At 36.0% G+C, this 24,931-nt stretch overlaps 1 protein-coding gene across 1 annotated transcript in view; it reads right to left on the bottom strand.

Moving 5' to 3' along the window:
* Positions 1 to 24,931, bottom strand: part of LOC140238343 (disintegrin and metalloproteinase domain-containing protein 10-like) — a 57,481-nt gene that overhangs the window by 13,928 nt on the left and 18,622 nt on the right. Inside the window, exons 3-4 of the mRNA XM_072318275.1 lie at positions 20,118 to 20,236; positions 1,382 to 1,647 (exon numbers count right to left, since the gene is read on the bottom strand). Coding sequence (XP_072174376.1) covers positions 1,382 to 1,647; positions 20,118 to 20,236 — 385 coding nt within the window. The remainder of the gene's footprint in view (positions 1 to 1,381; positions 1,648 to 20,117; positions 20,237 to 24,931) is intronic.

The raw sequence follows: 24,931 nt of genomic DNA, 5'->3' as shown, positions 1-24,931 counted from the left end.
CATCCCTTTAACTGATAAGAGGACACATATGAATCTATTATTTCCAATGCCTCCAAAAAGTGTCCCCAATCCAAACAGTGTAAATACTAGTGATATCTTAACAAGTAAATTTGAAAGTTTTATGTGTATTAGTAGAGGCTTTCCTCAAAACATGCGTCTCCTCTTTCATTCCGTCACGGCCGCATTTTTACATTAGCCTCCAGTTTTAAGACACTGGACAATCACTGGTATCATTGTAAGGGTGAAAAAAAAGATGCAATTACTTCAATGTAGCCAGTGTTTCATATATCTGGCATCAAACAACATTACATTTCATGAAAAATATAGAACCTGAGCTTAATCTTGTTCTGCCATACATGAAATATTGTCAAACTGATAATTTTTGCCAAATTTAAGGTCTGAAAAAAAAAAGGACTGCAGGGTCGATATTATGTCATTTTTTAAAAATATTGGTAGTAAAGTTAAGTAAAATACATATTCTTATAATAGCGATATGCAAATGATGCATGGTGCAAATATCAGTTCAAAAAAAGATTATGAGAAAAACTAGGAATTATCATTTTAAATAGCTGCTAGAAGATATAATCACTGGGCAGAGCATAAAATTTCTCTGTAAATCTCTTATCCTTTGAGGATGATGGCAGTTACAAGGCAGGCCATATCTCTGGGATATCAAATGTGTGTAAATGTATGTAAAAGCAAAATGATCTAAAATCATGAGCTTTTGTTTTACCACACCAATATAATGTGTTACGTTTATCACAATGACATAAGTTCTGTTAACATATCATCTCTATGTTGTCTTGCAGATCAATATTTCGCATGCCACTGTGATTTTCCCAAAAGCCATGGGAGCTAAGCCTAGGTAATGCATGCTCATAGAAAAACATTCACTAATGCATATTTTGTTTTCAGGCAAGAGGCAGCCAATGTACCAACAAGCTTTTGAACCTTCTTTAAAAAAATAAATAAATAAAAACAGAGCCATAATGCACTGCTTATCTATTGGTACCAGGGTACACTTTCCTGTATTACATGTTGTGTGATGTACACCAATACTTTGTGTGCAAATTTTGTGATCTGTTTGTTTGTAACACTTTGTCTCTTTGTTTTGAAATTTATTTCTATGAAAAAGTTGGATAAAAGGAAAGAAATAAAAGGAAAGAGACTCAAAGCAGATTTGTCATGTCCCAGTCACTTTGATTACAAATGTAATCATTACACTTTGAGGAAATTGTTAAGAAGTTGTCTGGGGTTTGAAGATGGTGGGAGAACTTTCCAGCAAGCAAGTTACGTGTGAGATGATGCTATTCCTCTGAAATCAACTTCCCTGGAGTAGGTCTCTGTCCAATGACACCTTTAATAGAAGATTCATTCTCACCCTTTTCTGCCGCGTCACATCATCGGCAGAGTTTTGAATCTTAGACATCCAGCTGGCCACCCTGTCTCTGAGCCCACAGCCAGCGTCCTCTGGGTGTGTGACATCAGAAGCCTTGTAGATGACAGAGTGGGCGGAGGCGTCTGGGATGGGCGTGTCCCTGAAGTGGTGTTTGGCCTTCTCTATGTGGTACTCCTCACCCTCATCATAGATGACACCTTGGAAGACTCCTCCCGTGATGCCTCCATGGACCTTGCTGCTTGGCTTGTCTGCACAAGATAGAAATCAAGGTATGATGTGACTGCAGGGTTTTGTTTCAGGATGGAGAGAGAAACTATTGCCTATATTTGAAATTTCTGCACATCACTGGTCGGCAGCACACCTGCATTGCAATGTAACGGCTTGGGTTCGATTCCCGCCGAGTCTAGCTGAGCAAGATTGTATAATCATGCCTTTCCCTCTAATAAGACACAAAGATGCTCAGACCCTTGGATAGGACATTAAATGAAAGTCCTATGTGTGACGGAGTCACAACTAACACACATTAAAAATCCCACTTCATTTCCTCACGAAGAAAAGTACATGTAGGCTGCTAACCTGGTGAAGTGGTCCACCCACATACCCACACTAAACAAATGAGTGAATGATGCTGACCCCTTGTGGTTCGCCCCAGGTGACTAACAACAGTCAGCACACAGTATCAACCAGGCACATTGTGCCATATACAGAACAGGAGGAAGACAAATGGCACATAATATGACATATGTTATAACTGGAAAAAAAAAGACTCAAACAAAAAATATGACTGCAAGTTTTTTTTTTTTAAATAAATGGCACACACCAGTGGTTTTTAATAATTCTTAAGTATATCTTGGTTTGGGGAAAAAAAAAAAAAGGACAGCATGTACAATCGAATGAGGGCATGGTATACAGTCACTGACTTTTACTGTCATTCATTATTCATGCATTTGTTTGTTCATTCATAGTCATTAATCTATTCGGGCTTTTTAGCTTTAAATGGGTTAGATGTTGAGTGAAGACTGAAGTGAATCTAAACTGAAGTAGCACGGCTTAGGCTGACATAACTGGTTTTACCTGCTGGGGATCACAAAATACTAAACAATCACGATGCTACATGTAATACCTACTGTAGCATCGTTCACTACTAGCAAGCACACAGTCTGCACATTTTACATGTTATGACCCAGGTCTTTCCTGCATGGTGGTGCAATTCTCATCACTGCTGTGCATGAGTCTGTGAAGGATGGGATAGAGTGTACCTGCCACTTGTGTTTGTACAGTGTGACATTGGTAAAACCAAATCCTCCAAAAGGGTAATATATGTATGATATGATACAGCTCAGTTGTAATCTATCACATTAAAAAAAAAATGACTAGTTTAAAGGAAACAACACAAAAAATGATCATAAATATCATTTAGGTTATCAAAATTAATAGAAAAAAGAAAAAGACATCTCTCACAGCTGTAGATATGGAGAAGTCCTAACAAAATAGACAATTTGACTCCTACATTATCATATTAAAAGAGCTTACAACTATCAGTGGGTAAAATAATTGTAGGAGCACCACACACCTGTATCAAAGTTCTTTTAAACCATAAAATGTGTTATCTTTTTAGAAAGTTTCAAAATTTTAATGTAATCCTACAAGTCCACTTGACCACAGAAATATGACATCTGAAATCAAATTTTGCTAGATAATGTATTCAAATAGATGATCATCGCTCTAATGGTATGGGGGCTTAAAAGTTTTTTTTTTTTTTTCAATCCAGCATAATTCTTCAATCACATAAAAAGCACAGGCTTTATGTTATGAATTTTAAGCTTGACAAGACACAGTAAAAGTACAGTGCACAGGAGACACTCAGTGCACAGAAAATGATGGTATGCAGCACATGGTGAGACGGCTTAGCATTTGCCTAAAAGGCTTCCATAACAACCTCCACCTAACATCCTTGCCTTGCAAAGGGAGATACAATCTTACCCTAATAAATTGCTAAAATTCCCTGGATTTTAGCGGCAGGGATCTGACTTTTCCAAATTGTTTTCCCTCTCCTCCTCTACCTTCCTCCCTTCCTCGCATCTTTTTCCCTCCCTCGCATCTTTTTCCCTCCCTAGCTCCGTCAAAATGGATGAGTGACATTTGGAAAAAAAACGAGGATCTACTTTGGCAAATCACAGCGCCCACTCCCGCGGGAAATTGTCTTACTTCATCTGGAAACCGACTAATTTACTCCAATGTGGCGCTGGTTTGTTGTGTCGCTTTGCCATCTCATCAGAAATGTCATTCTATCGGAATGCGAGAGGCATGGGGAAAAACAGGGTTTTATTTCATTTCTCGTTCAATTCAGATGAAAGGTTTAGGATATGATTTGGAGTAGTTTGGGACACGTATAAACATGAAATTCTCTTCATGTCACTTCGTATGAAATATGTCCAAGATACAGTGGACTTGCATTCAACATAAGAACGGGCACACCATCCTCAACCAAAACTAATCATCATTCTGCCTTGTTCAAATGTATTACACGAACTACAGCAGTTTATTAATCACTCTTCATACACACACCCATGCATATGATATTCACACTCATGTGTGTATGTACACAGACACACATACTAGTAAACTATATGCAGATGAAGTATGATTCTTACAAAAGTGTTTTCCAAGTTTCACTTCTGATTTCTGCATAAACAAGAAACCTACCATAGCGCTCATAAAATCCACCTCTCAAGCCTCCATTTCACTATATAGAGGGAACATTAAACAGGATTCATTCCCTTGATCATACACAGTCAAACTGGCCAATCATTTCTTGGTATTAAAAGGCACAGAAATCATTGGCCTATAAAAGTATAGAAACCTCTGGCACAGGTGGTGGTGGTGGCAAGTATATTACACAGTTAAAATGGTGTCTCTTTGCTCATTGCCTTCTACCATGCTTGTTTGCCTTTGAATTATTATTAAAATGGCCCTAAGGGGACCAAGAATATCAATAAATTAGGAAACACAGTCATGCAAATCACTGATAGATGCATTATGAGCCTACATAGATTATTTAACATTTCATATCTCTGAGTCATACACTGAATTCACTTCCTGTTATTTTCTGTGGTTACTTTGTGGGTTTCATAGATATGTATAACTTGTCAACAATTCAGTGCACAAAATGATGAACTACAGTATGTACATGTAAGCAGAAGGAGTGTTGTAATGCTAGCCATTTAACCCATTGAGGACAAGTCCCGAGTGTACTCGGGCAGGTGTATATGGCCATTTTTATAATCAGTGGTGTAAAACACGGTTTTGGCACTAATTGATGTATAACTTTCTTATACACTGACAGATATGCATTATTTTTTCTCATAAACTTACCACCCACAGTGTCTACCTTGGGTACCTTAATGAACTTTCGTCTCTTTTTCTTTCAGATGTGGCATGCACTTACATGCTTGAAATCCAACACTTTTGGTGTATGCACTCTGACATGGTTTTTTTTGTCAGACCTAGCATATTAAATTGTTTATTCCTTTTCATTATTTTTGTTGTTGTGGTGATAGGCAGGTATCCAAACTTAAGAACTATTATGTTTACCAGGTTCTGCTTTGTCTTCTTTAAAGACTGAAATTGTCCAAACTTTATGTTTCGGAGGTGACATTTTCCGTTAACAATTAACCCCTCTTTTGAGTTAGCTCTTGCTCACAATTATAAAATTCAACTTTGCTAATTTCCATCAAAACAGAATAGTAATCAATCTGACTTAACTTCGATCCAAAGATTATTTGATTCAAATAGCTTATCATTTTTTGGTGAGTGTTTATAAATTTATGCAACTTTTCCATTAACTTTTCTGTCACCTCCGAGACAACAGATTTATGTATTTGATTTTTTTATTCTTGACATCAGTTATACATTACATTTACAAAAATGTAACATATCCCCTCACATTATCTCTGAAGGAAGGTAGTAGAAATATAGCCTGTTGTTTTCATTTCGGAGCAATTTACAATTTTCCGTTAACACTTGTCACCTCCGAAACAATCGTCACCTCCGAAACAACAAGCGTATTATATTTGATAATTTCTCGAAGACAAAGCAATTTTGTTTGATTCTGTCCAATTGACAGGAATCTCTTTTGGATGAAAATAGTAATATGGCAACAGGAAGTGAGAATTTTCTAGAGATTAATAAAAGATCTAATAAAAACTAAGAATTACTGTTTCGGAGGTGACAAAACACTGTTAACAAGAGTTTTTGCTCATTTCTATTGAAGAGAAACCATATCATGTACACCAATGGTTTCATTTATTTTAGTAACATAAGTCTCAAAGTGGAGAAATCAACTAACACACTCTCACTCTTATTTTTATTACTATACTGTACGTTTTAGGGCAAATTTACATTTATTCACTTTTTTAACAGAGAGAATGCACAAAATACACCCATCTGTTGTATATATAATATTGTAATCAAGATCAATTCTCCTGCTTTAATTAAGTAAACATATAGATGCTTTCATCTTAGAAGCTTGATTTCCAATTTAAGCAATTTAGTTGTGAAGATTTACCAATCACAGCTTTCCATGTAGGTTGCTTTTTCTTGTGTTTCGGAGGTGACATTGTTTGTTAACACCATATTGTTATGTGATAGTGAAAGGCAAGACTTCAGTTCCTTTTCACTATCTATTAACATTTTCAAATACATTTAATATCTACAAAATCATCACAATAGAAGTGACTTTTGTATACCTAGCTCACCAGAATTCCCTTGATACCAAAGTGATACATGTGGCAATTCATGCATGCCCTACTCCACAATCTTAAAAAAATCATAAAATAATGAAACTCCACAAAAAGTCCACATGCCTATAGGTGGTGCACTACTTGTTCTTGAATTCTTAGTTGTTGTTTTTCCATGTACAACGTGGTAATCATAAACAAAATTATGTGATTTCTTTTTTAAATATGACAATAATTATTACATTTTCCAAGTTGAACCAGCTGTTTATGACATTGTATTTTTCAAGATTATTGAAGTTATCTGACAACTAAAGTGAACAGAGGAACAAGTCCCCAGGACTGGAAAGGGAAAGATCCAAAAACAAGATTTGTAGTTCTATCTCAATATAATTTTGATGACGTGTTTACCTTGTTTTGTTATTATGTTTTATCTTAGAATTTGGCTTTAAGTACTGGAATTTCAAGGAAAAGAACATGGTTTCTTGAAGGATAAGTCCACCTTCATATATATGTGGATTGAGTGAATGCAACAACATTAGTAGAACACATCATTGAAAGTTTGGGAAATTGGACAATCCATTCAAAAGTTATGTTTTTGGTTTTTTTTAATATCTATGCAATCACTGCTGGATGAGACGACTACAACAATGTATGATGTCACATGCATACAACGATATAAAGAAAATATAAGTGAATTTCACAAAACTTTACTTTTTGAAAAAAGTGCACATTTCTTCAACTTGCTACTGGTGTATGTTAGGGCAATATTATTCACCCTGCCTTCCTAAAGAGAGAAGTCAAGTGTTCTTTTGTTATGCAAGAAAAGTGAAAATATGTTGAATTTTCTTGATACTTTCTCTATATCCTTGTACAGATATGACATCACAAGCTATAGAAGTCTTCTCATTCAGCTTTGATTGAGCAGAAACTTCAAAAATTCATAACTCTGGAACGGATTGCCTTATTTTCCTCAAACTCTCACTGATGTGTTTTACTAATATTGCTGTATTTACTCAACCCTCGTGTCTATTGAGGTGAACTTGTCCTTTTTTTGGTCCCTTATAGGGTTATTTGAGACCAGTTTGTGTCCGGGACCTTCTGTGAAGTTGATCGGGTAAAATTACTGAACTAAAAAAAAATTTCCCCATGAGTTCACACAAAAGCATTATGCTGCTCTCTTCAGCTGGGAAACACAAACTGTTGTCTTAACCAAACTGTAAAAACTTGCTAAAGATTACTGGTAGTATGAATTACAATCCAAAACAAAATATGAGCTGGTATACACTATCATGAAAGAGAATAACTAAACAAAATAACAAGTAAGAACTGAAAGAAAGAGCTTATATTTGAAAATTAAAGCCATGAGGAAAGACATGAATGTTCACAATTGTATTAGTTAACACCTGAGAAGTTGGGTTGTCTCTGTGTTGTGTCACCTCCAAAACAATAAAATGATTTTTTCTTATCTTATACTTTTTACTCTCAAAAGTGACTAATATATATTATTTGCTGGTAATTTTCAAGCAATTCAGAAAGATACATAAAATATATTTTAGTAATGTCAACAGTTTAAATGAATCTGGTATATAGAAAATTTATCTCAGATGAACCAAACACCTTTCACCAGTATTATAACATCTGTATGGTGGCTATCAAGAATGATGAAGAATTCATGAACATCCTTGAATTAATCTATTTACAATATTATGTGCAAACAAAAACATAATACAAGTCAAATAAGAATTTTTGCTTTTGGCATTCATAACCTATGTCCCCACCAAATAATTACAATGGTACCCTCCGCAACGATAACTTTAAAGATAGTGAATCAATCTAAAATACAATTTGAGGGATTGAAACTATAACTCATTGCCCATACCTTACAGAAAACCCCATTCAATTTGCTTCAGAGGTCAAAGACAAATGAGGATTTTTGTAGAGCATGTCAGGAATCCCTTCCCTCCAAGTTCTGTATATTGTGTTTACACATTAATATGCAGTTCCAAGAGCATCCAAGTGCTAAACTTGGAAGAATCAGACTCCTGACATCCTTTATAACAATCCACATTTCTTTGAGACCACTTAACCAAATTGACTGGGGCTTTCTGCAAAATAGAGCTAAGATGTTATAATTTAAGACCCCAAAGTAGATTTTAGCTGATTTAATCATATTGGGTGCTATCAATGCAAAAGTCTAATTGTAATTTTTTTCCCGGGGGGGGGGGGGGGGGGACATACTGTATGAATACTTGAACACAATGTTAACATTGAATGTCACCTCCGAAACAAAGTTATTCTTCCCTGGTGTTGTGGTCACTTATTCTCAAAAAAACTGAGTGTTAATATTAATGTCACCTCCGAAACATTCTATTATGTTAACTGTCACCTCCGAAACATCCATGTGTGAAAAATCCAAGATTTAAAGAAATGATTGGAATTTCATTTAACCTACATCTAAGGAAGGTAGCCCTTCTTAAAGACTTGTTATAGTATAGAGTTTGACCTGGCTTGCCCTCCATTAAATAGTTAAAATCTTAAAAATTGCATGTCAATTGGTATTTTTACCAAAAATTTATAAATCACATGTATTTTTTTTTAATTCACTTAATATTCAACCCCCAAATAGTTTTGATTTACAAACTATATATTGTTGTTAACCATATAAACTTTGCATGGTGAAGTTTGACTACAGAGTTTTGTCATTATGGTGCAATTCATGAAAACAAAATTTTGCTTAAATTTACTCCAGGTGCCAGGGTTTTCCTTAAATTACACCAATAAGTCTTCAGCTTTAAGGTCTGAAATGTTATTTTTTCAAAAATTTGAATACTTTCCAACAGGAATCAAACAGAATAATGAAAAAATATTTTGTTTGAAATTTTGACCCTCTGAGTACAAAAGTTACACCACTGATCGTAAAAAAGGCCATATGGGAAATGCGTGTTTTAGTAAAATCAGTCCTTCCTCTGCTGGTTAAAGGCGGTCAGTGATGGTCACTTTTCAAAAGAGGGAACAAAGCCTTTTGTGTGAAGGATATTGGTCTGGTATTGAGTCTGGACATTGAGTAAAGGTTGTGCCAATACAGCCATGGAGCTGTGTACAATGAGTGTTGCAAAAGAAGCTGGAATTTGCCATTTGTCCTTCAGATGAACTACAATGCAAAGAATGGCAATTTAAGTTAAAAAAAATATGAAAAAATATCCACACTGACAAACTTATATCACTTACAATGACAACTAAACTTACACTTTCTTAAGATGTGAATAAACTATTAAAGCACAGCAAAGCAGTGTTAGTTTTATGAAAGAGTTAAAAAAATAGTGATGTCTCTGCCAAAATGGTGTTGGACACAAACAACCAATATTGTAGTCTACAACATTACAATACAGAGAGTGCTTTAGAGTCATGATACATTGTAGGCCATTCAGAAGAAATTTGTCTATTAAAAGAAGAAAGATAGAAATATATGAATCAAAGCTATTTTTTTTCTCCCTAGCATAATACATAATGTGTGACCACAATCATGTTACGTTTAAATTGCTCCTGGGTATTGTGCACTCTTATGATTAGCACGAGGGCAAATCCTCTCTACACATTTTCTGTTTTTTCCCCCATTGATCATTTCCATCAGCCAAGAGCAGCACAGCATGGACATGAATTAATCAGTCATATGAAGCGTTCAATCTTTATGACCACGCTCATATTTGAAACATGAGAAGACAATCACCTCACCTTTGATAACTCACATAGTCATAACGCTCTGGATAGAATAACTCACATGCTACAGTGCCCGTAATGATACAATGTTTGGGTTTTCTATGAGCATTTTGTCCATGCATCATGTTACTCATGTTGGCTTGTCATAGCAATTAGGTATAATAGTATGTCTGTATTACGAAGAAATAAGCTACAGAGAGAAGAAAGTATCTAAGACTAACACTGCGACTAACGCTAAGCAGAAAAAATCATACAATTTAATATTCATTCAATACATATCTAGCTGAGTAAAACTGCATCACATCAAATTTACTGACAGGTTTAATAGCACAGGAACTGTCAGCCCAAACATTTTCAGACATACTTTCTGAGCAGCTCTGATACTCACATTTTTGGTACAGTACTTGTACACTGTAGTTTCAAAGAGAGATATTGCTAGAACAATTTTCTTGCACTAAAAACAGAAAGCCATGAAAAATTGGGATGATGATCTAGTTCTGCTCTACCTGACTGCAATCTAATAAACTTTAGTGAAATGTGGAAAATTTGGAAAAGACTCGATACAAAATAATTGCAGAATAGCTATTTAATATAAAACAGATGTCATGGCCTTTACAACACATGACCACAGCAGCTTTAACTCTTTATGTGCCATGGTGTAAATCCTCTGTGTGCCACATTATTCAGAGATAGGAGCGTAAGTCATGATTTGGGAAAAAGCCCTGTTTTACAAATCTATGCAACAATCATATATTTCTGTTACCCTTGGCATATAGCAAACAGAGATATAGAGAAAAGGCAAACCATTGCTTTGATGTAAATTCTTTTGACAAATCTACGATTATTTTTCTTTCAAATGACCAGTACCTACATCATTCCAGGGGCATTACTTTTGCCCACAAAACAGTGATAGAAACTTAGAATTTCCTCACAAATCCAGTTACACACACTGCTTGAAAGTCATTCACCACATAAAATGCAAGCTACATGCGACAGGAATGGAATCACAAAAAACGCTTTCATTGTACTGTTGCATTTGGCAGTTTATCGATCAGTTTGGGCGGGTTTGTGCGTTTCAGCAGAATATGCGAAGTTGACACACCATCGACTGAGTCGGATGTGCGAACATGGCACATAGAAGTTAATAGAGAAGTTGTTGTTTACAGGACAGGACATAGCACTGTCCCTTTCAGTTTACTGTTTTCTAACAAATCATAATTACCTTTTTAGAGACATTATCTTATGAAATTATCTAACAAGATATAACCTTCAATGTTGCTAATGATCTTTTCAATGTCCGTGGTTGTCCATTCATAGATCATGGAACCGTACCTGTAATTTAATTTCCTGATTACATCAACATGTCCATCACTCTGTTAGTCCTGCCAGATATCCAATCAATTAGCATATAGAGCAGGAGACATCAAGCAGGTGTCAACAAAAATCTACTCAAATCTTTTCACTGCCTTTTACAGCCTCAAGTTCATAAACTGAACTGAGCAAAATGACACACAGTTTGCACTCTCCACCAGGGAGAGAAAGAAACGGTTGTGACTAATTTCAGAAGGGAATAAAAATAAACAATGTATCACAGAAAATATGAAACAAGCAGAAGGTTTTTGATGACTGCAAAGCAGGAAAGTCATCTAACGTGCTAGATCCTAGATGTACTAAAAACAAACAGTCTTGGGAATGTAATAATGATGTTACTTGGCTTGCATTCTTCATATTGTCTAAATGAGTAAACATGGGCTTTGCAGAGTACTACAGTACCAGACTCCTAAACATGAGTTTATTATGTCAAGGTCAATATGAACTTTGGATCTCATAGAACTGTGTGGTATGGACATGCACTGGCTGGCTTTTTCAATAGAAGTACATGTACTACACAGTACCAACCCTCACACTGCAACAGAACACTGTCATCCCAGTCATACTAGACTCCCTGTCAAGTCAATTTTACATGTCTTTATCATTTATTCTATATGAAGACAGCATAATTAAAAAAGAGCAGCCTGGTAATTAAGGCTACTTGGCTTTCCTTCCATGACCTTCTGAACGTCTTTCCTGTAAGACTCTGAAATCTCCATACACACTGTATACCAACCAGGGGTCTGTTTCATGAAAGTGTTATACGAGACTTTTCGCTCATAAGAAACACTAATGAGAGACTTCATGAAATGGATGTTACTTCTCTTTGTAAGTCTCTCATAGCTACTATAGCTCATTGAAATAATTGAAAATAATGGTCCTACACTACAATACATGTATGACTATGAGCAACTTTGGCCATTATGAGATTTTATGTAAAGATTTTTATGTGATGACTTCATGAAACGGACCCAAGGCCTTGGCAGGCAAGTGCTTTTACTCTTGCTCCAGCCATACCTGGGTAGTTCACTATAGCACCTACAATCAATCTACACAGCATGTCATGACATATAATGTGCAAACTTTACCCTTGTCAGAGAAGATGATGTAAAACTGTACAGTGCACTCCATTGACAATGAATACGGTTATAACAAAATTCTGGCTAAGACGAAAATAAAAATTTGGGCCGTAACATTATCCACTTTATGTATTTCTATTGTCTATTTGTTCTGTTCTAAAGAAATTTCGATATAACGAAAGAAAACTGCCAGTCCAGAGGACTTTGTTATAACGGGAGTCCACTGTACTTGCAGTGTCATTTCCAAAGACTTGCATTTTAAGATATACATGTAACAGAAAATATGCTAGCTAATCAGTACTAAACATTGATGTACAAAAGAGTATTACAAAGATAGCAGGGGAATCAGATGGCAAGGTAATTATGTGTTATTTAGTTAGTCAAAAGATCTGTTGTGTTTGAAAACAAGTATTGATGGCTTAATATTATGACAGATTTCATATCCTTGTAGGGATATTACATCTATATCTCCCATACCAGTCGATTCCTTTGATACAATTTCATTCACATGTTCTGTTTTCATAATACACATGTATGTTTCAAGTTTTTCTCTGGCTGTTCGAAAGCATTGATCTCTCACTACCACTCTCAGGAAGTGATATCCAGCAACAACACGACGACAATGATGCTTCCATGAAAAGACAACCGTCACGGATTCCCGATACTCACACTGCGAGACAAGCTATGTGATTTCCTCTTAAATACCATTTAATGGTGTAAACAGCCGGATGGGACTGCAGGGACTATTGCCTGAAAACTAAGCTCAGTCCTGTTTGGCAGTAGATAAAGTAACTGAACCCTTTACAGAGGGTTCTCAGGAAATGCTGAATGTTAAAGCCACAAGAATTGACGTCTTTGGCTCAGCGGTCGCACTGACCTTAGAGAGAAACTACAGATAAATATTGAAGGTAGCAAATATTCTACGGATCAGAGGCCTGAAAATCGGCTCTAGGCAACTAAGCACTGTGTCAATAAAGAATGCTTATTGAAGCATTGCCTATTATTACAATGTAAGCAGTATTTTTAGAAAATATATAAAAGTAAAGAAAACAGACAATACAGGTAAATCATACACACAGAGAAGCATCAAACTGCTCTCCAAAGCATCTTTCTACTTCCCTCCCCCCCCCAAAAAAAAAACTACCCCCCCCCCTCAAAAAAAAAAAAACTACCACAAACAAACAAACAAACAAACAAACAAACCTCGAGAGGGCAAAAACCTCTGCTTAGGACATATGGCTGCTACAAGGACATATGGCTACAAAACACATTATGGCAACTAATGCCATAGAATTGTACAGGCATTCTTGGATCCCAGTCATGATTGGATCATGCCCAAGAACTACAGTCACCTGTTCCTTTTATAACAACAGACCTCGCCTACATGTTGTAGGTGTTTCAGCAAATCTGTTCACATTTTCCTACAAACAGAATTATCAGACAAACAGTCAGAAATTGGCAACCTACATAATCTCCTTGGCGAGGATAAAAAAAAAACACACACACACACACACACACAAACAAAATCAGAAATAATAACAGAATTTTTAGAAAAAAGAAACATACATACAACCTGTTTGCATCAGCTGTTATCACAGCTACTAAATGTAATGTTTCCTGAACATGCAGTCTATGATTTCTGCAGAATCATCTTTTGAAGAACATTTGTTTGCTTTTTCAATAAGCAGGGTCCTGACAAACAAAACTGTTTTGCTCTGTCTCCTTCCAAAGACACAAAGTTAGCTTACACAAATGAAGCCCCCTACCTCATCCAATGTGCTGCCTGATTTATCTCAGAATGGAAGGAAATGAAATGACATAAATTGACATGAAGTAGGGCTATCCCTGGGTCACGGTGGGATGATCGAAGGCTGGTTTTAAAACTGTAGCAATTATGTGTGACTTTTTGAGTGAGTACAAAGCCTGCACACAGAGCCAAGTTTCACAAATAACTTACTAGTATTAGTTTGCAAGAAATACTTGTGACAGTTTCAGACAGAAGTATTTGACACATTTTCAGGTGTTAAAAGGAAACATCCCTGTAGAATTAAAATAGTCTAGTTTTATGCTTTTTGTGGCATTTTGTCCCTAACTGCCTTGTGTCAAGCCTGTGACATGGTTCCTTCAATCGATCAAATAAAAAAAAGATAGAAATAGTACTGACAAGCACAGCTGATAATAGGGTAAACTAAGCCAAAATATTATCTAATGGCATTGAACACTTGCTTGTTTGCTAACACACAAATTATCATCAAAACATAAAATTCTGCTCATCCATACTCTAGGAAGTCTGAGTTATTTTTTAATTTCTTTTTGCGTAATGGCCATATGGCAAATGGTGTGGTGGAGTGGAACGCATCACAAAATGGGTATTACCCTCAAATATAACGCCTGAAGTAAATGCAATTCCAAACCCCTCCCCCCCCCCCCCCCCCCCCAACTGTGTAAACTGGCTTTATCACCTGTATGCAGAGCACAGGGAAATAACTAGCAAATGACAATGAAGTGTCCCTGTTTCAAATCCAAAGATGGCACCTTTCTCAATCGAAGCCATTAGGTGCATTCACGTTGATGGTTAAATACTGCAGTATTTCACACTGTCAACACAAAGACACCATAAAATACACTGTAAAACACATCAAACAGAATGGTATTTCGGTTGCTTATTCAAACTACAGGCAAAACAGGTCACGCAAGATCTGAGTATGAATCTGTCCCAAAATACCCAGGATTGTACAGTAGTGTATGGGCCTATTTCTTGGGCCCTGACACACTTCATATCTTTTCCCACTAGAGATATGGGCATGCACAATGCTTGCCAGAAATACCACAGTATTTTCTGAAAGAGAACGGTATCACATGAACTAATGCAGTATTTCTTACCATGGTACTATGCCGATGAGAACCATGCTAATGAATAACCTTGGTATTAAATACCTTGTTAATTCTAAAGTGAATGCACCCATTGATGGGCAATGAGGGATAATTTTAATAATAAATGCCTATCACATCAGAGGACAATTCTATATGTTTGATAGGTGGATTCAAAACAAATTTCAGCACAACTGGTTCACATGTGACATCCGTATTGCCTCCTGACAACACGTTTAGCGACAGAACTTTGAGGACACACGCTTTGGCAGATGATGTAGGAACGCAGCCTTCCCTGCTAATTGCTAATGTTATGTGCCAGACGTAATTACTGACAGCGCATCTCACTCAGGGTGCAAAATTTTCTATAAACAGCCAATCTGTAAGCATGGTAAACATTTCCTTGCATGCACATGCTAAAACTTCTAATGATACAATATACATGTAATATCAGAATATTAAACAAAATAAAAAAAAATGAAAGGGAACACACTATGAAATAGCAGTGTTTTGACTGCTCATTGCTCATTTTATAATCACAATCTTTGTGTGGTTATCACTGTCTGCCTGTAATGGAAGGCTTTGAATTTTTTTTTTCTTTTTGGTGTTTTTTAAACCTCATTACTGACAGAAATGTTTGATTTGAAAACAGAAATGTAATATTTCACATTGGTTCAATTACCTTTAGAGACTATACATACAAGGGAAAAAATTGTACAATAAATTTGGCATGGCTTCAGTGAGATTTTGACCAAAATAAGACAACTATTATGGAAATCAGTCATTTAAATGCCAAAAAGTCAGCTAACTTGACAGTAAATGGGTGCTTCCAAATAATCATTGGAGTCATAGCTCTGATGCCGTTTGCTCCATTTTCCTTGCTGCTTTGTGTGCAAAATGTCACTTGTCTTATGTTATATTGTACCTCAGCAAACACCTTAAATATGCTCACAAAAAATCAATGCTCCAGTAATATCTGTCCTCTGAGACAATGGAAGCTGACTCTTTCATACAAATTGCTCCATATACACCCAAACGAAGCCTGTTAGGATATGTATTAAATGTAAAACTGTGCACTTATATTTAGGATCCCCTTTATCAATTCCAGGAAACATTTCAAAGGTCTCCTGACATAAAACTTTGCCTCTCACACATTCAAAGCACCTTGCTAACATTTGCAGATGGGGAAAAGAGCAGCTTTAGTGCTCTAAATTAAAGGGATCGTATAGTTTTGGTTGAGACCTAGTTTCAGGCTTCTAACTTTTTTTTGGTGAGATAATGAGAAACCTTTTATGAAATATGAAAGAGCATGTAATTCCATGAGGATTCAATGTTTATTTGATGAAAATTGGTTTTGAAATGGCTGAGCTATCCACAACAGAGCAATTCTAATAAAGTGTGGGACCCACATTTTATTACGATCGCTTTGTTTTACTTTGTTTTTGGAGATTTCAGTCATTCTAAACCCGATTTTCATCAAATAAACTTTGAATTCCTCTTAAAATGGTATGCTCTATACTATTTCATAAGTGTTTTCTTGGTATCTCGTAAAAAACCAATTCTCATCTCCACCAATACTGTACCATCCCTTTAACTCTTCACTCTCCACTTTTTGCCCTCCTTACAGCCCCCATATGTCGCTTCCCTCTTTAATACTCCTCTTTCTAGGCTCTTCTTCTGCCAAACAACGATCCGGTTAAGGACTACATACACATGGTGTCACCGCAAATCTTTCTCCCTCATTTACTTCACCATGCAAACCTTCAAGCAACACATGCTCTAAATTAGTTCTAAAATGTGAGCTAGGGATGAAAATAACCAACATGAAAATGCTAATTGTATATCAATCAAAGTATTGCTAGATTTAATGTACTTAACAATAGTTTCATTAAAAACCAATTCTACGATAAACCGTGATGGTTTAACTTAATGAGAAAATGAGTAATATCTCCTTATATTTGCGGCTTTAATGCAAAATCTTTGTATAGTGAGATGTTTTGTACTACAACTGAACTATATGCATTCAAATGTGAAAATTCAAATCTTTTTTTGTTTTTGTTCCTGTTTTTGTTCTTGTTTTGTTTTTCAGAGGCAACTGTGTACCATTTATTGAAACACTGCTCATCATCATATTCTCATAAGTGTGTCCTATTAGGGAAAAGGTGCTTCACCACAGTTCTCCATCACCCATACAACCTGCCAGCTTTTTCATGGAAAGATAGCAATGTTTGGAATGTTATTCCAAGTAACCCATGATATCATTGGTCAATGAGATGTTTGAAAAGACAACAAAAACATGTCTAACAATGTCCAATGGTTAAAAGATAACATGTTTTCAGAATGTCAAGAAACTATATTTGTAATTATCAATGAATAGAGATTATCTAATCCCCCTTAATCCATGTTGTGTCAATATGGCCTTCCTGCCAGAATGAAGCACGTTGCTTTACCTGAGTGGGCTCGCTAACTTCACAACGAGGTTAGTTTGGTCGATGGATGCTGATGAAAAAGCTAGCTATAAGTAAAGCTACATTTTGTCAAGTGTTGGACCAGTGTTAGCGCACATCAAACTGCATGCATGGGGCAATCTCAATATCTCTATGTAAGCACAAAGGTCCATTGATACTTACCAAGGGTGCAACAGGTTTCCATTTTTTTTTTTTGTTGGGGGGGGGGGGTATTAAGCACAGGAAGGGAATGAAATAAAACTTCAGATGCTTCCTCATTCATCTATCAGGGTGTTCAGATGCGAAAAAAAAAAATTACACTAGAACAGTATACCTACACCAAAACATATAGCTACACTGTAATGATCAATTTATATGTCTGAACGCTAACGAAACAATGTACAACAAAACAATGTACAATGTATAGCGAAATGATGGTCAGAGCAATGTTTCAAACTAGAACTGAATAATGAATCAGCATTCCATCGTGTCCATTGTGCGTCTGAACTTATGGCGACCATAGAACGGAATAACTGGGGAGAGCGCACGAAAGGTGACCCCATAGCTGTCACTCATGACCACAACAGCATGAGCAGTGGGAAACTGCACATCTATACAACGTTTTCCAAAACGGTCGAGATTAGCCTCTGTACAATCTGTAGGTTATACAATGATTCTTTATACGCTGTTTCTTTCTCGAGCTTTGGTATAAACTGGCTTGCGTCTGAACAGGGGGTATACCAGAAATCATATCTCATGTTGCAACATAATCTGTGTCTCACAGGAGAGCAATACCCAGCCGACATCCTGGAAAGTTGCATTCTTCTTTTCTGCAAAGTCCACCATGATGGTCATGATATCAAATCGCTGGTGTTTATCTTAAATTCAAGACACTTAATATTTTGTGTGCTTTGAGTGTTGATTGACACAGAAAACCCCATAGCATTGTACGCACTGTCCAAAGTCCCTGGTATAGAAAGGGTGAAGTCATATGCCATGCTGTTTGCCAGTTTTGTTGTTGTTGTTGGAAATATATCAATATGAAATATAGAATTTGAACTACAAAACAAAAAGAACTTACAAAGCCATGACAATGTCTTTTACAGTATTCTTCCCAATAATCATTACACTACATCTAATTCTCTGTGTACCTCTGAAAATTCAATAAGATGCATGCATCTCTAGTATACCTATACAAAGAGCAAAAAAACACAAACAAACAAACAAACTAATACATGTGGGGAGAAATTGAGATATTTTCCCATCCACGACTTGTGTAAGCCTTACATGCACCTCACAGAGAGGAAAAAGTAACCAAGACTGAATTTTTATTAGATTGCACACAGAATTGCCCCGGGGAAGTAAAGTGCTAAGGATATTAAATCTGTGATTCTTTCCTATCTCAGATGGACAGAAATCCCATACTACTTTGACAGGAGAGAAGCAATATACAGTGAGTGTAGTACTCCTGCCATTTGGGATGAACCGTGCACTATTTGTCATGCAGTGATATCTTTCCATCTCATTTATTCCCCCGCATTGTATTTTACACCTCATGTCATTTAAAGGATAATGCTACTGCTTTCATGATTTGGATATAGCAATATAGTGTAAGATATCACCAATATTGTGACAACCTTTTACAACTACTTGTTGTACTTCCTTGTGAAATATAAAAAGAAAGGTGTTTGGGGCATGACTTCAAAAGAATGAACTTATTTTTCAAAAAAGAAAATTACACTTCTTGATATGTTCATGCACTGCTGTCGTGAACTACTTTGTAATTGTGTCATTATTCTGGTATCTTTACACTGTTTTCTATTGTGTAATCTGTAAATATTTTATTTATTACATGCATATTTGGCATAACCATTGATGTAAATACTGTGTCTGTACTGCACTTGTCAATAAAGTGCAAATTTGTATTTTTAAATCAGGGGATGAATTTGAAACTTTGATCCTAAAACTTGAAGGGAATGGCTAGTAACTGACCAGTGGGAATCAGTGGGAATGCTGGGGGATGATTGTTCCAATTCTTGTGGGATTCATACATTATATATCTATTGTTGTGTGAAAATCATTTGCTTCAGAATGGTCTCAAATTCAAGCAATGTGCAGTTTAATGTTTCCAGGCTAGCATGCCTGTACAGTGACAGGGCATTAAACTGCACATTACTTGAATATGAGACCGTTCTGAAGCAAATAATTTTCACACAACAATAGATGTATAATCAATGTATTCTTAATAAATAAATCCCACAAGAATTGGAACAATCATCACCCAGCATTCCCACTGATTCCCACTGATCAGTTACTAGCCATCCCCTTTAAAGTGCCTCATTATCATTAGAAGAAGACAAAGACTATACAAGTGATTTATAACACAGATATCATCTTTCCTATCTCTGTTCTGCCATTTAATGGAGATAATCAAAGTGGAGCCTACACGGCAGCCAAAATTTGATTTCTGGTAATATTTTCCTCTGTATTTTACCTTTTAATTTGCCGATGTAGAGGAAATCAGGCTGGTACTGTGAAGCACCTTCATCTGTCTCCAGAATGAGGTCTTGGGAGATATGTGGTGATCCTTGATGCAATCTCAGGTTAAACTGCCTGTGGGGGGAAAGGGGGGGGGGGGGAAAGAAGGAGACAAATATGTGAAAGCAACCACGCACAGAAACAATTGATTAAAAAGAAAACAGTGGGTCACACAACGATTTTTCAAATTTCACATAGAATGATACATGTTGCATTCACACAAATGGCGCGTTTACACCGAGCACGGTACGGGCAACAGGCCGGGTTTTTGCTTTGGTACGCCAAAAGAATCATGTTTGGTTCTGTTTAAAAAGAATCAGTAATTCGGTACAAAATCCCCCAAAATAATATTCTTTTATGTCAAAATCAAAAGCAACAAAATCAACAATAAAAGATTAATTTTGTAACATAATTATAAGCGGGAACTGATGTTGTAACAGAACCAGACAAGGTTCCTTTTGGCGCACCATAGCAAAAACCCTTTTCTGTGACCAGTGTCGAATTTGGTGTTAACGCAGCAAAACTCTACAAACTTTATACTACGGATGCATATGACTGCACTCCTCAAATTTTCCCAGAATATGGAAGGGGGAGTGGTGGAAGGGGTATTGCATCCAATGTGGGAAACGTATTTTAAACATAAAATAAGTTCTTATGATACAATCATGTAAAGCAAGATTTTAGTCAATGGAAAGATCTACATTGTATTCTCAAAATGAAAGCACAACAAAGGACATCAAATGTGCAATTAGTCACAATTCACCTATTAAAAAAAAAATAGATCTTTTGAAATTTTAACTTATTCAATCTTTCAGATGCAAATGATGCAAAATTCCTCAAGCAGAAATCTTGAAATTCTGATACAAATTTAAGTATTCCCAACCTACACATGTATACTTTACCTGCATGGAGAAATATATACGATATTTACACTAGCATTAGCATTGCTATAATAGGTATGGAAATAATAAAGACACATTGCATACAGTACATAGCAATATTGAGGCTATAATTGCAGTCCATGTAAAACGGAAGGCATTTTGGTGATTCAGTCCTAAAATTTATCTTGTCACGGATGACTGGGCCCATGAATGAGGAAGAGACCTTGCATTATTCACTACCAATCAGCTTGCCATATCGACTAGTTGCCATTCATTTTTTTTTTTTTTTTGATCATACCAATCAAAGAGTTCATCTTAGAGGTCCTTTTTTTTAAATCACATACATAACTCAGATTTTAGCATTTTGAAACCAGAATGAATCCAAAATTTTACGGAATGCAACTGTTTGTCAAACATTCAATAAAGGATTTTCACCAATTCAAATAAAACAGCATTGTTATAAGATATCGATAACATCTGCTCATTACATACAGCAAATTTATCTCACTTACAATGTAGTTCTGAATTTCTAGAAAAGTACTGAGGAAGTAGACTCATCTAAAATATAATCTTTTGAGGAAAACACATCTGAAGGCCAAAATGACAGTAGCAAAAAAAAAAAAAAAAAATGTTATCATTCTTCAACTTAATCTAAGGTATCGTACAGATGTATCAATCCAAACTGTAACATGTAAGTACATTGTATGTGCTCTTCACGACTCAAACCAGGACACATGCAGACATAATCGACACAACCTGCATTCAACCTCAGAAGTTACATGTACCTCACTTGCACAAATTTTGAGATAAAGTCCTTTCTGTCCACACAACAAATTTTGGGAAACTTGACAAGATTCATGGTCAACACACTATCAATGAAAATGACTTGATTGGTGTATGTGCATTATACATCATACTTCAGAATTTATAAACAAAAGTCAACATGTTCTTCCTCTGTATGAGTACATATTGTTTATCGTCTTGCTAATACTTATAACTGACCAGCAGCTCTGATTCTTTTCTGTTTTCTTAACTTCCTTCTTTTTTTTTTTTTGAGGTCAATTTCAGTTCCAACAACTTTGTCGTCTCCTCCCATAAATGATAATAAATAGGCTTACGGGATAAATCACATTTCGCTTCAGGAAGCAAGCCTTTGGGTACGTTTGAGCGCTCTAAAGCGAACCAAAGCGAACTAAACCAATGCGTACCATACCAAACTGTGCCAGATTTGGAGCGTTCGAGCACTCTGTCGAGAAAGCGTACCTCACAAGTTATTTTTAGAAAGGTCACACTTGTTTGTAGCAAGAATGTCATCCACCTGGTGCTTGAACTACTTACAATACAGCTGTCCCGACCAAAGAGAATGATGTCTTTGCATTGTGACGTATGCGAATGATACGCGCATGTTTTACAACGAACTTTTGGTACGCTTTGGTACGCTTTTGGAGCATATCAGGAAGTGGTCCACTTTTGGCTCGGTACAGTACGGTACGGTACACTTTGGGAGCGTTCGGGTGCTCCCCTGGCGCGGGTACAGTACGGTACAGTTCTCTTTAGGAGAGCGCTCGAACGCACCCTTTGATGCACATTGCTGTAAAAATCTCAGAGGGTTAGAGTCTCAGAGTCTCAGAGGGATATCAAGTTTTCTTTTCTTATAATTTTCAGATATCGATGACAGAAGTGTCAATTCTAATACTCATTTTCACACTTTGCATGTATATTTTGTTTTAACTGAAAATGGAAATAAACTTTGAACGAATACATACACTGTAATATACTTGTACAGGTACATATCATACAAATTTCTACAGGGCAAACTTTGTCTTGGAGTATGCTCTATTTGCACTTCAATATTCACCAAGAAAAGAGGCTACAAGCATGTGCTGACGATGAGCAACTGATGAAAAGAATGTGATAAATTTCACAAGGGAAGTGCATTGCTTTGTACTTGTATGGCAGCCGACAAGAACCCATCATGGCAGACCTACCACGTGACCTTGTATCTGAGTTATCGCTAATAGTTACTGGCAAGCACTATGCCACCCTGTCAACACACTCCTTCAAACAGGACATGCCATATGACTCATGAGGCTCTCTAGGTACTGAAATACATGTACCTATACTGCATATCATCGCTGCATCACTTTTAAGCCTCGCATTTGTAAAACACAAAGCCACAGCCATGATGCACACTATGAGAATTCGCAGCAGTGTAAAACAGATCACAGGTCTACAAAAACGCTATCGCATTAAGCAATAGCTGTGAACTATGCTGATAGAAGAGTCTTCAAAATTAATCAACTCCTGCAATGGGAATCCGAGAAACCAAATTTTTTCTTTCTCAAATTAATATTTTTTCACCTTAAAAAAAATTTGAGAAGCACTGAATTCTACTTCATTTAATAGACAATGAAATACATTGTACAGAAGTCTAGATGAAAACACAGATAGACACACAAACAGAGGTAACTGAATATTCTACTGTACATATTATCATATATATAATATATTGGGTGAGGGTTTGAATGAGTACAATGAATGCTCCATAAAAACTATTATAACTGGAAAAACATATTTCAAACATTTTTAACTTGGTGTGGTTTTCATATCTACAGACTTCACTGTGCAGCATAACTGCTTTGGGGGACATATATTTACAAAAATTATGGCAATGAGGTCATATTATATATAGTACATGCCATTGCCAAAAATCTATATTTGGTAACAAAAATTCAGTGTTGTGTGAATATGCCCTACAACTCAACTCAAATTCAAGTTTATTTCCAATATCACTTTTTTTTTTCAAAATACAATTGCAACAAATGAATGTGATACAAAATAGAAAAACATACACATATGAAACTATTTTGTTTAAAATCGTTGTATTATTAGAAAAGAGAGGCCCACGTTGTATAAGACAAGCTTATAGAGAATTGGGCCACTCAATAAACTTGAATTTAATCTTTAAAAATGTACTCGGTATGTTAAAAAACTTCCACAAATATCCTGATAGTTTGGAAGCATATACATTGTATTTTTATCAACCACACCTGTACATTACCTACAATGTAGATTCTTGACTATGGGTACTGTATCAGACAAAAGAAAAAGGAATAAATCACTCAGTATAGTCTTACCATGTTTAAGGTTAAAAATCTTCAATTCCCCTCCAACATTTTATTGTTGATACATGTACTCCAAATGGGAAATATCATCTAATCAAAGCCATTGTCCAATAACAATTAAGAAAATTAAGGAGGCAAGTAGAGCAGATTTGAAAAAAATACAGTGCATGCGAAAGTTCTTAGTGTACACTAGTATTATGCACTGAATGTCAATTAGCGAAAATTTCATGCTATAAAAAAAAAGGCCTTTGGTTCCAATTAGTGAAAATTTCATGCTGCGAAAATGTCTTGCTTTAGTAGTTTGGAAGCATTGTGCATAGACTGTCTACCAACCACCTGTGTGTATTACCTACAATTGTATAATCTTGACTGTAGGTATCACACACCAAAGAAGGAATTTATCAGTAGAAGATGTATTACCATGTTTGAGGCTAAAAATCTTAAATTCCCCTCCAATGTCTCATTTTTGCTATTCGAAGTGTGAAAAATTATCTAAGCTAAGTCACTGTCAAGTGGCAATTAAGAAAATCAAGGACGCTATGCATAGAACTGATTAGACTGGAGCAGGGAGAAGTAAAAAAAATATATATATATACGTATAAATAGCTTTATTAACTTTATCCAAGGCAAAGCATAGCCAATCACTTATGAAGTTAATAATGAGTACAATACTTGAAGTTGCCTTAGAACTTTCAAGAATGTGAATTCCAATGCATGGTGTACATTTGGTGCAGGGAGAATGTTTCTAAGAGACTATTTGAATA

Source organism: Diadema setosum, chromosome 14 (assembly GCF_964275005.1).
Source record: "Diadema setosum chromosome 14, eeDiaSeto1, whole genome shotgun sequence".
Taxonomy (NCBI): domain Eukaryota; kingdom Metazoa; phylum Echinodermata; class Echinoidea; order Diadematoida; family Diadematidae; genus Diadema; species Diadema setosum.
The sequence above is the reverse complement of the archived record's forward strand: the minus strand, read 5'-3'. Positions and strand labels throughout refer to the sequence as shown.